Source organism: Oryza sativa, chromosome 11, assembly GCF_034140825.1.
Source record: "Oryza sativa Japonica Group chromosome 11, ASM3414082v1".
Lineage (NCBI taxonomy): Eukaryota > Viridiplantae > Streptophyta > Magnoliopsida > Poales > Poaceae > Oryza > Oryza sativa.
This window is the reverse complement of record NC_089045.1, coordinates 21171963-21186143: the sequence shown is the minus strand read 5'-3', so window position 1 is coordinate 21186143 and position 14181 is coordinate 21171963. Positions and strand designations below refer to the sequence as shown.

At 42.0% G+C, this 14181-nt stretch overlaps 3 protein-coding genes across 3 annotated transcripts; 1 reads left to right on the top strand and 2 right to left on the bottom strand.

The window, feature by feature from the left end:
- Positions 1-429: 429 nt before the first annotated feature.
- On the bottom strand, positions 430-2971 carry LOC4350634 (bisdemethoxycurcumin synthase-like). Its single transcript, XM_015760784.3, has 2 exons — positions 2737-2971; positions 430-2007 (listed from the first exon to the last, which is right to left on the bottom strand). The coding sequence occupies exons 1-2, from the start codon at positions 2888-2890 to the stop codon at positions 956-958; spliced, it is 1206 nt and encodes a 401-aa protein (XP_015616270.1). The 5' UTR covers positions 2891-2971; the 3' UTR covers positions 430-955.
- A 4001-nt stretch (positions 2972-6972) lies between these two features.
- On the bottom strand, positions 6973-8757 carry LOC112936996 (uncharacterized). Its single transcript, XM_026021685.1, has 4 exons — positions 8643-8757; positions 8482-8550; positions 7277-8385; positions 6973-7188 (listed from the first exon to the last, which is right to left on the bottom strand). The coding sequence occupies exons 1-4, from the start codon at positions 8755-8757 to the stop codon at positions 6973-6975; spliced, it is 1509 nt and encodes a 502-aa protein (XP_025877470.1).
- A 2035-nt stretch (positions 8758-10792) lies between these two features.
- Positions 10793-12574, top strand: LOC4350633 (bisdemethoxycurcumin synthase-like). The gene is made up of 2 exons (XM_015761227.3): positions 10793-11053; positions 11277-12574. The coding sequence occupies exons 1-2, from the start codon at positions 10888-10890 to the stop codon at positions 12350-12352; spliced, it is 1242 nt and encodes a 413-aa protein (XP_015616713.1). The 5' UTR covers positions 10793-10887; the 3' UTR covers positions 12353-12574.
- Positions 12575-14181: the final 1607 nt, after the last annotated feature.

Below are 14181 nucleotides of genomic sequence, written 5' to 3'. Positions count from 1 at the left end.
TAGTTCATAAAAAGGGAAAAAAAGACATGCATGTCTATATAGATGTATAGTCTTTCTCTAATGTACGATGTGTCTCTCGTTAAGACTAAATAGAGAGGCCTCACCGTTTATATTTTACCTTATAAAAACCAATAATTATAAAAAAAAAAACCTAAACGACACGTACTTTTAAACCGAAGGAATGTAGTATCAAAATATAAGATCTTTATTAATTTTATACGCAACTTACATTATTTCCCTTTATTTTAACTTGGGACAACTCTTAAGCCTGCACACACACACACATACATATATATATATATATATACATATATATATATATATATATATATATATATATATATATATATATACATATATATATATATATATATATATAGTAAATTTGTTTGGTGCTCCATGGTGCCCGGGCACCATGATTGAAATTTACTATATACCCAATTCAAATGAGTATGAAACTTTTTCAAATATTTAGGTATTAACGTTAACTACTTTACTAACTAGTTCAAAGCAAGTTTGAACTGAATTCAAACTTGCTTTTGTTAGATTTTGATTCTAGGTATATAGCATCCAAACATATAATTAGTTAGGTATGTAATAATGGATTGTGAAATAAAGTTAAATTTGAGTTGTTTTGTTGCTAGGTATAGGTATGAATCGAATACTTATAACTAGGTATATACTCACAATTTGAAAATTTTGAAAAATTTGGACGAATTTGTGTATTTCATACCATGGTGCCCGGGCACCATGGTGCCCCATATGAGTGTCCTATATATATATATATATATAAGTCTACTGCTTCAATTAAGCAGGAAGCAGTACTTTAAGTTCAAGTTCAAACTCGATTGGCAACCAATGGCGCTAATTTAAATTAGGCCGCAATTAGCGCCATTGGAGTACTTCAAGTTGAAGTTCAAATTAAGCAGGAAGCAGTACTTCAAGTACTCCGTAATTAGGCCGCAATGGACTTCTTGCCTTCGTCGTCGACATGGCCGCCGCCGGTGGCACGCAGCACGATCGTCTCAATGGTGAGCCCCGGCCCGAGCCCAACCATAGCTCCCCACTCGCAGTACTCGTCCGACTCCTCCTCTTCTTCCCCACCATCCCGCCGGCACCGGCGTCGCAGCTCATCGAGGACGAAGATGATCGCCGCGCAGCTCATGTTGCCGTACTCGCTCAGCACCCGCCGGCTCGCCGCCAGCTTCCCGGGCTCCAGCCGGAGAGCCGCCTCGTAGGCGTCCAAGATCGCGCGCCCGCCCGGGTGCATCGCCCAGAAGAGGTGGTTCCACCCGCCGGCGCCGGCGCCGAGGCCGAGCGGCGTCAGCGCGTCGAGCAGGCACCGCTCGACGCCGCCGCGCACCAGCGCCGCCACCTCGCCGGAGATCCTGCAGTCGAGGCCGCGCTCGCCCAGCAGCAGGGAGACTCCCTCCTCGGTCCCCGGAATGGTCGCCTGCGACGCCGACACCACGTGGAAGATCGGGTGTTCGACGGGGGTCGTCGGGTCCGCGCCCACGACGGCGGCGCCGGCGCCGTCGCCGAACAGTGCCATGGCGACGAGCGCGTCGAGGCGCGCCTCGTAGGGGGCCGCGAACAGCGGGAGCGTCACCTCCGCGCACGCCACGAGCACGCGCGCGCCGCGGTTGTTCTCGGCGATGTCCTTGGCGAGGCGGAGCGCGGTGCAGCCGGCGTTGCAGCCGTGCATGTAGAGGACGGCGCGCTGCACGGTGGCGCGGAGGCCGAGGAGCGCCGCGAGCCGCGCGTCGGCGCCGGGCGCGTGGGCGCCGGCGTTGGTGGAGACGACGAGGTGGGTGACGTCCGCGGCGGGGCGGCCCCACTCGGCGATCGCCCTCGCCGCGGCGGCCATGGCCAGCTCCGGCACGGCGTCCTTGGCGATGCCGAGGCGCGCGTCGAGGGAAGGAAGAGCGCGGTTGATGAACTCAGGGTGGCCGGCGATCGTCTCCTCGGAGTGGTAGAAATGGCGTTTCTTGATGGCTGATTTGTCACCTGGAAATGAAGCAAATTAAATCACGGTTTCAACGTCAGCAGAAACATCCTCTATTTTTCAAGTTTAGAATAATTAAAACTCAATTAATCACACGTTATTACAACCTCATTTTACGTAAAACACTTAAATCTTCATGTTCATCTTCAGGACATTCAAACACCACCTTAATCATCTTTGCAAATTACTCAAGATAAAAAAAACTAGAGCATCTCACGAATATTACACACATACATATAAATTTTCAACACAAATTTAGTCAGATTAGATATGTATCTTTGCTTTCTGTCTCTTAGAGTATGTATTAGCAGATACATTCACGAATGATATGAGTATGGTATTACATGTGTAGTGTTATGTGTGCCTATGCGTCTACCGTGTAATCGAAAAGAAAACAAAAAGACTGTGTGCACTAGTTTGGTAATCCCTCTGTTTTAGGTTACAATACATTTTAACTTTTGTCAAATTCAAACTACTCTAAATTTAACTAATTTTGTACAAAAAAATGTACTAATATTTTTAACCCAAGACAAATATATTATGAAAATTTATTCAATTATAGATTTAATGAAACTATACTATTTATACTATTTTTTTTATAGAGTTAGTCGAAGTTAGAGTAATTTAATTTTGACTAAAAATCAAAACGTTTTATAGCCTAAAACGTAGGTAGTAATAAATAAGGGTAAGAAAAATAGCAATATAAGAAGAGATATAAGAGATAATCTTACACATCCTCTTCATCTTGGCTTTAAGGTCGGGGAGGTGGTCGCTCTGGGTGACCCGGAAGTACCAGTCGACGAACTCCTCCTGCGCCACCACGCACTTCGCCGGGTTCGCCGTGCCGATGGCGAGCACGGCGGCGTGCTGCTGTCGCGCCGCCATGGCGCAGCCGCGGTCGATCGCAGAGAGATCGATTATATGCACTGTGTGGACTGTCGAGTGATGTGCAATTGCTTGCTCCTCTGCACTGTAAGATGCACACAGATGATCAGGGGCTATATATAGCTTACACCAATGCGCGTGCGTGCGTGCGTGCGAGATTTTGCTGATGCACATGCCAATGGTGATCATCGATCGATCATCACACGGTCACATGGTATTACACATGTTAACATGTGAAAGGAGTGGAATTAGAGTCATGTTAAGCAATATATGCGTTGTACTGTGTAATTTTTTTTTATAAAAAGCAATGTATACGTGTTCAGACACGAGGAGCGATATTAGTGACGGAGCTAGGATTTAGACGTGGAAGGAGACTAATCCAGTTTTACTTAGTTCAATTACGTAATTAGTTTAACTAGGAAGATAGCTCGCGCGAATGCGCGGGCATGTGTCGTAGACTATGTTGAACATCTACAATATATGATTTCTCCATAAATTATTTTCATTAGCATTGCTTTTATAATGTTCTAACCTAGCTATTAGTTATCTTTATAACATACCATATTTAATTAATCCCTACAAGCAATTATTTATAATATTCTTCATCATCTAAAAAGTAGGTACTCATATTTTGTGTTAGAAAACATGTATAGCAAATAGCAAATTAAGTGTAAATTCAAAAGTAAGATTTTTTTAATTGAGTATAGGTTGTCATTGTTTATTGACGGATGAATTGGGTGGGATATGTGGCTCCACTAAATGCATGGGTTAATATAGCCTAATATTATTGTTTAGTTTGAGAATCCATATGTGAACGTTCCATGTAGAGTGTGTGTGAGACTCCATGCAACCTAGCGTGAATAATATTGGATGAAGATATATAGTTGTGCAATATATTATTTTGGAAGATGATGTATTATGAATACACGCTTGTCTTTTAATATGAGATAGATCTAATGGTTGGAAATAATAGGTTCATCGGTTTAAAAAGGCCTAGGAGGATTTATGGGGTAACATGTGGCGACCTTATATGAAAAAGAAACCATCATCTAAAATCGATTAGATGATATATAAAATAAAATTATAAGTGTAGCTTAAAATTATGGTCTTTTTAATATTTGTTTATCTCTTTAGTTTAGTAGCTGAAAATAGGGAGGAGACTGGAGAGAAATGAATAGCATAGAACTCGAATCAGATATGAGAAAGGGTTCGCAATGCAATAGTGTTATGTGCATGTGATTGGAGAGGGAGGTGGAGGGTACATTGTTTTTTTTAATCTTTGTAAATAATCTAAGTGAGAACCTATGATTTGTTGTTTTCTCATTCTAAGGATATTTAAGACATGACATGTGGTGGCTTAAGTTTTTTTATAAAGAGAAAGGTATTCTAATAGTTAAAAATAATGTGTCATCAAATTAAGTGGATAGATATATATACTTTATTTTTTCTTTGAATTTCAATTTTTTCAAAGTTTTAAAATATCATACGTGGTGACTGTGGTGACTTAAGAGTACTATAGAGCATGTTTAATCGATCTTTACTATGTAAAACGATTCAAGAATATATAAGATGCGTTGTCATGTTTTTCAATGTTTCGTTGTTATTTGGTAATGAGATTTTATTTTTATTGAGGTAGATTTAATGCGTTCATCTGTTTGAATTATTTATGTCTTTAAATCCAATTGTTAAAATTATAACTCCACTTATTTAAATAAAAATTGATCAAATTATGAGTCCGCCAATTTAATTGAAAATTGATGGTTAGATTTGTTTTCTTCATAATTTTTTTTTATAATTAAAATTGTTATTTATAAAATAGGAAGGTGAGAGAAAGAATTATTGGAGACGGAGAAAGTGTATGTATGTATACTTACGTGCGTAGGGTGGTGTGAAGGGTGGGCTAGTGGGGAGAGGATAGTTGTGCCGGTGGGAGAGAGGCGATGGATGTGGATTGTGATTTTTTTAAGGAAAAAAAGATAAATATAATAGTTGAAAAATAGATGGTTTACCAATTTATTATAATACCATGTGGCGGTTTGGTAGTGTTTATAGGCGTACCACGTGGAAGTATAGGAGTGTTTGTATTTTTTTTAGTTTATATTTTTTTTATTTTTAAATGGTAATTAGGATGACATGCCCTAGAAATTATTCTTTTCCGTAGAAGTTTACCACGGTTGAATCATTAAGTTTTTTAAAGACACCATGGATCTAAATTTAGATGTGTTTGCAAATTTGATGATTATTTAGGGTGCTTGTTGTTTAGCCAGTAAAAAGATAAATCGTCTAGTAGAGCTTAGCAGGATGAAAACACGTGCACACCCTTATTTGTAGCAGACCTCATGCTAATTGCATTGATAATCCCTAGCAAGAATAGGTTAGCCTATTTGGATAACCAAATTAAAGCAAGCAGCACACACGTTGAAAACCTATTCAATGTTTTGATTTATCTGCATCGTTGTGGTTTATTATATAACTTAGAAACAATTATGATCACTTAAGTTTTTTTAGATGGGGTTGCTAGGTACTCCCTCATTCCCTAAATATTTGACGCCGTTGACTTTTTTAAATATATTAGACCGTTCGTCTTATTCAAAAACTTACTTTTGTGAAATGTGTAAAACTATATGTATACATATATAAAAGTATATTTAACAATAAATCAAATGATAGGAAAAGAATTAATAATTACTTAAATTTTTTGAATAAGACGAACGGTCAAACATTTTTAAAAAAGTCAACGGTGTCAAATATTTTAGAATGTAGGGAGTATAAAATAGGAGAGGGAGGAGGAGTATGTATATATAGAGGGGAGATTTCTTTTATTGGAAACAGATCCTTGAGATATATCTAATGGTTAGAAATAATAGATTCACCAGTTTATAAGTTATAACGGATGGTGATTTTTTTTTCTCATAATTTTTAAGATTTTCTCTAATTTATTAGAGTGTCACATAACGGTTTAGAAGAGTATGTAGGATGTCACATGGTGACTTGAGTGTGTTTATAGGAAGTTTAATGGACTTGTGCGTAGAATACAACTCAAAATAACATATATTTTTATAACTATTGGCTGAAATTATTAATTTGGTTTTTGTCTCATGAGAGTGAAAAAAAGAAAAAAGAAAAGAAGGGAAGGGGGGACACGTGCTCCCTCCATACCCACAAAACAAGTCGTTCTGGGCTCTTACCCGTTTTCACAAAACAAGTCGTCGTTCCTCAGCGGGGTTTAGTTTGGACGCGTATGCCCCTGACGCGAGAGCCGAGCAACGAGCGGCGAGGCAAGAAACGAGGCGACGTGATTAATGCCGCCTTAAGCTGAATGGACGTGATTAATGGCGCTCGATCTTTCCTCTTCGTCTCCCGCATGCAGCACACGCTCGTCGCTTGCCGCTCGCACACGCGCGTCTCTCTTCCTCGCCGCCCGGCTGTAGTTAGGGTTCAGAGCTTGGTCGCGCCATGGAGTACGTCGAGTCGCTGAAGTCCGTCGAGGTGCTGGACTCCGTCGACGCCCTGGACATCGTCAACGCACTGGACTCCGTCGAGGGGCTAGAATCGGAGATGGCGTTGGACTCCGTCGAGGTGCCGGACTCCGTCGAGGTGGTGCCGGAGTCCGTCAAGGTGGCGCCGGACTTCGTCAAGGTGGCGCCGGACTCCGTCGAGGTGGTGCAGTGTCCTCGCTGCGGCACATTCCACGCTGGCGGCGTCTTCGGAGAAGCATGCTTCCAAGCTCGCCGCCGTGCTCGCAGGTGTGCCCGTTGTGGCCTTTTACATGAAGACTACGACCTCATAGCAAGGTTTTTGCATAACATGGAAAAGTTTGATTGTGAGTTATACATTCCTGATGTGGAGAAACTTAAAATGGATGGTGAAACCATACTTCTTCCTAAGCATGTTATCAAAAAGTTGGACGAGATCTACAGTATGAAGGAGTTGGAAGATGCAAAGATGAAGCAAGAACAGTAAGTTACATGTCTCATTCAGTCGACCTAACATGCAAGCAAAAACTAATTTGCTACTAATATTCTTGCTTTGGCTAGCGTGTTGCAAAGACTAACATGCTTGTATCATCTAATATTCTACTTCTAATTTGCTGCAGGGAGACTAGCAATGCATTCAGCAAGCAAGGATGCTTCACATGAGATTTGCAATGGCAGCCGATCTTCTCTCTCTAGTTTTTCCTTTTGCATGTGAGGAATTTTGATCTTGTTGCCACCTTTTACTTTCATGGCTTCCTTCAAAACAGTTTGTAGTGTTACAAACATTCTGTTTGCTTTCCATGGAGAGTACTCTAAGAATGCCTGCAAAACATGTGTGGAATAAATCTTTCACCGAGTACTTTAATTGTTGAACAAAACAATGAAACAAGTGAACAATGGATCCATTTACCTGTTCCACGGCTGGAACTAGATCTTTTATTGTCTTTGCCTCCTTTTTGTATTGAATTGCTTGAATAGCTCGAAAAAACCCCAAGTCTAGAGTGTTAAAATCCGGAGAATTGGGTGGTTGACAAACTAGGCGAATGTCAAACCCTTCTTCCCTAGCAGCCTCACAAAAATCAGGATCATCCAATTTCAAATGGGAAGGTGCATTGTCTTGTTGTATAAAAATTGATTTGTTCACATCTTCTCTTGGCCATTTGGCTCGAATGGCAGGCAACACTTTGTTTACCATGAAATCTCTAATCACATCTCTTGTTATTGAAGTTATTGGCTTGATTACTAGTTCTCCACGAAGACGATTCTGACTACTTCTCACAGCATGTTCATAAGTGACAAGTGGAAAACAACCAATTTTACCATCAAAAACACATTCTCCATTCCTAAACCTTGGCCGAGCACAAACACACAAGAACATGAACCTAGGGATGTAATTCTTGTTCTTACAAGTGCGATGTGGTTCATCTTCCTCGGGTAGCAAGTAATACTTCTCAGATTTTTGAGAGAGGTAGAACCATTTTTCATCAATGAACACATAGTCAAAAAAATCCTTAAATCTTGGATCACCAACCAAACTTCGATCAATCATGTCAACACACCACTTCAACCTAGTCTTCTTGTTAGCATCTGTGAGGTATGGTTTGATGCTACTAGAGTGCCGTCTAAGCAAACCTTTTTTCAAATACCTTTGTACTCTAGATTTGGAAATACCAAGTTTACTAGACACATCTTCTATGGTCATTCTTTGCTTGAGAGGAATGTTGCGCAATTGTTCCAAATCAAGAGGGATTGCCTTATGACCAGATCTACCCTTCTTGTGACTAGCAACCACAACCGGAATGTTATGAGTAAGTTGGATTTTACCTCGCTTCCATAAGCGCTGAACTGATCGAATGTGCACTCCAAATTGATCAGCAACCCTTCTTGTATCTTTCTTGCCTAGTTTCCCATTCTTGTTGTCCTTCAACAATGCTTGGTACACTTGTTTTGTGACTTCTTCTGTCATGTCCTTCCTTCGATGCTGTCCTTCAACAGGAGCTTGGTTCTGTACATCATGTTCTAGTCAAAGAAAAAAAAACAAGCACATTCAAAAAAACTAGCCACTTCTTTAATAAAAAAATGAAAAAGGAAAGAACAAACTGAGATCAAGATTACCAGCGTGGTTTTGTAAAAAATCTAAATCAACTACACCAAATTCATCTAGTGGCATGTTCAAATCAAATCCTGTCGGAAAAAGGAAAGAAAAAACTTAGAATAGAAACTTAGTTGATGTTGTTGCTGTGAATATAAAAAAAAGGAAAGAACAAACACATTACCATTAACGTTGTGATCCTCCAATATTGGCTCGTTGAGATGGAAGGGAACATTGCCGTCCTCATCTTCTTCTAGGCAGACATTCAAATCAAAGCCAGCAACAGCTGGAACAGCCATTGCATGCAGTAGATGGAAACTCTCGCGGACTAAAAGTGAGCAGGTTAAGCACAATAATGGAAAGAGAAGAAGCCGTTTAAATAGGCATGGCGAAACTGAAACGGCATCTACCCGTGAAAAGAACGAAAAATACGCGCCCAAAAAACACCCCCGAGAGCGCCATGCAAAATCAGAAAAAAAAAACAAAGTGCCCAGACGAAAAAACGAAAAATACATGCCCAACATACGCAAAAACAGAGTGCCCAGACGAAAAAAACGAAAAATACGCGCCCAAAAATACGCACGCAAGCGCCATGCAAAATCAGCAAAAAAATAATGAGCCCACCAAGTATCGAACCCAAGCACTCAACCTTCAAACATCGCTGCACTAGCGTTTGCTTCTCAAATGAATGTACCCGCACCCTCATTTAATAGGGGCAAACATAGAAGAATAGCCTCAAATTAATCACTCCTTGGTAAGCACAATCTTGTCCTAAACGACTTGTTTTGTGGGTATGGAGGGAGTACGTACAAAGTATGTATACACGTACGGGATGGATCGACATAGAATGTGACGCATTCTAATATAAATCTATTTGGTATTTTTTAATATCAGATCTAACGGTTAAAAAATATGGGTTCAAACAGATTAAATGAAAATCAATGGTTAGATATTTTAGTTTTTCTTAGAATTTCTCCAATTTATTAGAGCGCCACTTGGCAGCCTAGGAGCATTTGTAGAGATGCCATGTGGTGGCTTAGAAGCGTTTGTAGGAAGTTATTTATTAGAGCGCCACTTGGCGGCCTAGAAGCATTTGTAGAGATGCCATGTGGCTTAGAAGCGTTTGTAGAAAGTTTAATGGACTTTTAGTATATAATAGATAGATGGTTTATAATTATGTGTCAAAATAATATGTTGGAGTCTTGGAGAGGGCTAGGCACTATCCATCCCCTATCACAGTCACCGAACAAGCAATGTACTCCAGAAAATCCTGTCACGCTAACGCACCATGCGAATTGGTCTGAAATCGAAAAAGATTGACCTAATTTACGAGAAAAACTGAAATAATTAACTATTTGCCACTCTTACGAGTGGTTCTAAAGAACTTGCGACGCTGAACCATATATCATAGACACATGAGGGCCCACATGTCATAGATAGCGAGTGACAAATTCTTAATTGGCATATTTCAAAAGTGGCAAATAATTAAATGTCCCAGAAAAACTAGACCAAAAACCATACATGGTTAATTTAAAAGAAACTGATAACTGTCACAACATCCTAACCAACCCAATCGAGGATCAGAATCATCTAGGCGAAGGCTCCAAGAGGATACAACCTCAAAGATGTTGGTAACATCTGTCCCAAACAACAGATAACGCTTTCACCTGAAAGGAAGAGAGAACTATCTAAGAAGGCCTCTAAGGAGAAAACCGCTGCCCACGGAAGTCGACATAATCCACACCAGACACGGAGCAAACAAGACTTTTGCCATAAGCTCTCTTAACTATTGATCACCTCTGCATTGATTGGCTCGAGGTATTAAGGGTTATCATTGCCCAGCTCTCGTCACCCTATGAACAGTTATGACTCCGTCACAAAACAAATGTCACCCCCCACCTCCGGCGCAAGCACCGTCTGGGACATCTTTAGTTTCCAAATTATACATTGTTCTTCTGGAACAATCTGTGATATTTCCCTGACATCCAATTTGTAAATTGTTGCCATATATTTCCAATTAAATTACATCAAGCATTCCCAACCTGCAGGTAGGCTAACGATGCTTAAATCTGTCCGCTGCTGATCGAGCACATATGCTGAAATCTCTAATTCCGCTCTTTCAATCTGTTGCAACATGTGTAATATCAGTAAAACACCATGCCAATATTAGCATGAATCATGCGAAATCTAGCATGCAATGCAGCTCGTTTGCATGCTAAGCTAGCTCATGGTCGTTGGCAGATTGGAGCCAATTAATTAAGGTTCAGATAGAATACACTCTCTCGATCGCTTAATACTCCGTAGCTTTCAATTCAGCCATTGCAATATATATAGAGTACAGTGCTTTGGCCTTCTTGTGTGCATCCTCTCTCACCTTACAGTGCTTTTCGTTCTCGATCTCGGCAACGACGACGACGACGGCGACTGCCATGGCGAGCCCACTGCCGACGATGGAGACCGCGCACGCCACCGTGCTCGCCATCGGGACGGCGAACCCGGCGAAGTGCGTGGCCCAGGAGGAGTACGTCGACTGGTACTTCCGGGTCACCAAGAGCGACCACCTGGTCGACCTTAAAGCCAAGATGAAGAGGATGTGTGAGATTTCTTAAACGATGATATGCTTCATCAGATGTTTTTAATTTAATGTTGAGACATTAGATTCCTTCAGTTTCAAGCTATTAATCCACTAAAATAACAGAGAAATACTAAAACTATTAACCTTTTATTAATCCTTTTATTTTATGTTGAAACCGTTTCTCCATCTTTTAATTCCTTCAGTTTCTCTGTTAATGTTGAAACATTTTCGCTTCATTGGCAGGTGACAAATCAGGCATCAGGAAGCGCCATTTGTGCCTCACGGAGGACATGATCGCTGCCCATCCAGAGCTCCTCGACCGCGCCGCCCCGTCCCTCGACGCGCGCCTCGGCATCGCCAGGGACGCCGTGCCGGAGCTGGCCATGGCCGCGGCGGCGAGGGCGATCGCCGAGTGGGGCCGCCCCGCCGCGGACATCACCCACCTCGTCGTCTCCACCAACGCCGGCGCCCACGCCCCCGGCGCCGACGCGCGGCTCGCGGAGCTCCTCGGCCTCCGCGCCACCGTCCAGCGCACCGTCCTCTACATGCACGGCTGCTCCGCCGGCTGCAGCGCGCTCCGCCTCGCCAAGGACATCGCCGAGAGCAACCGCCGCGCGCGCGTGCTCGTGGCGTGCGCGGAGGTCTTCCTCATAGCGCTCGCCGCCCCCGACGAGGCCCGCCTCGACGCCCTCGTCGCCGCGTCGCTGTTCGGCGATGGCGCCGGTGCTGTCATCGTGGGCACCGACGGCGACGACGACCCGGGAGCCCCCGTCGAACACCCCCCCATCTTCCACATGTTGTCCGCGTCGCAGACCACCATAGCCGGGACCCACCAGAGAGTCTCCCTGCAGCTGAGCGAGCGCGGCCTCGACTACAAGATCTCCGGCGAGGTGCCGGCGCTGGTGCGCGCCGGCATCGAGCGGTGCATGGAGGACGCGCTGGCGCCGCTCGGCCTCGCCGGCTGCGGCGGCGGATGGAACCACCTCTTATGGGCGATGCACCCGGGCGGCCGCGCTATCTTGGACAGCTACGAGGCGGGTCTCCGGCTGGAGCCCGGGAAGCTGGCGGCGAGCCGGCGGGTGCTGAGCGAGTACGGCAACATGAGCGGCGCCGCGATCATCTTCGTCCTCGACGAGCTGCGACGCCGGCGCCGGCGGCGGGATGGTGGGGAAGAAGAGGAGGAGGAGTCGGACGAGTACTGCGAGTGGGGTGCCATGGTTGGGGTCGGGCCGGGGCTCACCATTGAGACGATGGTGCTGCGTGCCAGTGCCACCGGCGGCCATGTCGGCGACGAAGTCAAGAAGTCGACTACTGCTTGAGCCTCGAAGCTATAGCTAAGCTAGCGAGCTCGATCCATTCGCTGCTGAGCTTGAAGCGTCTTGAGTGTGGGTGCGGTCGTGCAGAGTATGCAAGTAAAAAAAAAGACGGAAATAAGATACTATAAAATAATGGGAAATAACTAAATACTCCCACAGTCCCGAAATGTGTACTTTTCGCATGACGTTTAATAATTCGTCTTATCGTAATAAGTAAATAAATATTATTTATCTCGTTGTGACTTGTTTTACCATAGGAGAAATTATGGTCTTAACTCATACTTTACATATTTATACTAAATTTTTGAATATATATATTTACACTAAATTTTTTAATAAGATCGATGGTTAAAACGTTATGCGAAAATTAGGATTGTCATGTATTTTGGTATGAAGGAAGTAAGTTATATGGCTTACAGAACTTTGGGACAATCAGGAACAAGAAGTATCATGATGCCATCTCAGTTTATATAAAATCAGTATTTGAAAGACTAGTACGCTTATACCATGAAATGCAAATTTCTAGCTTTTCTGCTCAAACTTCGTTAAGTTTGAAAACTAATCTGCATATAGAGTCCAATACAGGATTTATTTGAAAATAATTTAAACAACGAAAAGACTTGAATTAAATATTGTGTCTTAATATTTAAAATACTAGGTAATTATCCGCACTTTGCTGCAAAAATTACTAAGCAATTCTCAATATATTTTTTCGATAATCAAGTTAGGAGTTAAAAAAAAACAGAAACATCGTGGTTTATCAGTATTTATCATGAAACAAACAAATGATACCCAAGCTTTAATCTGAATCATATTAATAAGTATATGTTAAATATTATAAAAAAATGATAGATAAATTTATTAAAATATTATGCAAATGACGCGAGGGGTGATGATTAGATATGCTTTCATGTTGATTTATAGAATTAAATAAATTATAGATGATGTTGTATACTTGCATGAGGTTAAATATGTAATTATTGCTAGTGGGTAATGATGTAGTATGGTTGCATGTTGAGTTTTAAATTTAATGGACTATAACTATATAGAAAGTATAGATTGGTGTAAAGTTATATAGTGACTATTTTAGATGATGAAATTTATTCCGGTATTTGTTTGGAAGAAGCTACATCGAATTGTTACAAAGTTTGCAGTTCAAAACGACTACAAATCAAAAAATACAGTATGATGGAAAACAAAGAACTAACTGAAACATCAGCCTAAAAGCAGAGATGAGAACCCATAACTAAAAACTCTGTGCTCCTCAGCCACAAGGTCTCGGATACGTTATCGCCCAAGTTCTGAAATTGAACTGAAGTCTTGAAGTCACAGAGAAAGATTCATCGAGATCCATGCTAGATTCCTTAAAAAAATCAAAATCCATTCTCGATCGACCAGATGATCAGATGATATGCACATCTCCGTTAGCTCCAGAAAATGATGGGCTAGATGATCTATATTCGAAGCCTCACCCCCTTCTAATTATTTGATATTAGGTACTTCCCTAATATTCGTATTTTTTTAACCGAAATATGGAAGATGGGTCAACTTGAAGGGTCATAAAATAACTTAATTGTAAAATATGATAATACGCTACACCAAAAACTGATGACAAGTCCTCGCAAAAAAGAAAAGAAAAGAAAGAAAACTGATGACAAGGGAGGCTACAAACATCGAGATCACCGTCGTCTACTTCAGTAACCACATCAGTGACATCCACGACTACGACGTCGGAGAAGCAAACCGTCAGCTGCCATCCAACCAAATCAGTACTCCTCGCTAAAATTCTGTAGAATGGAGGAAATAAAATGAGCAAGGCTACAAACTCTGAA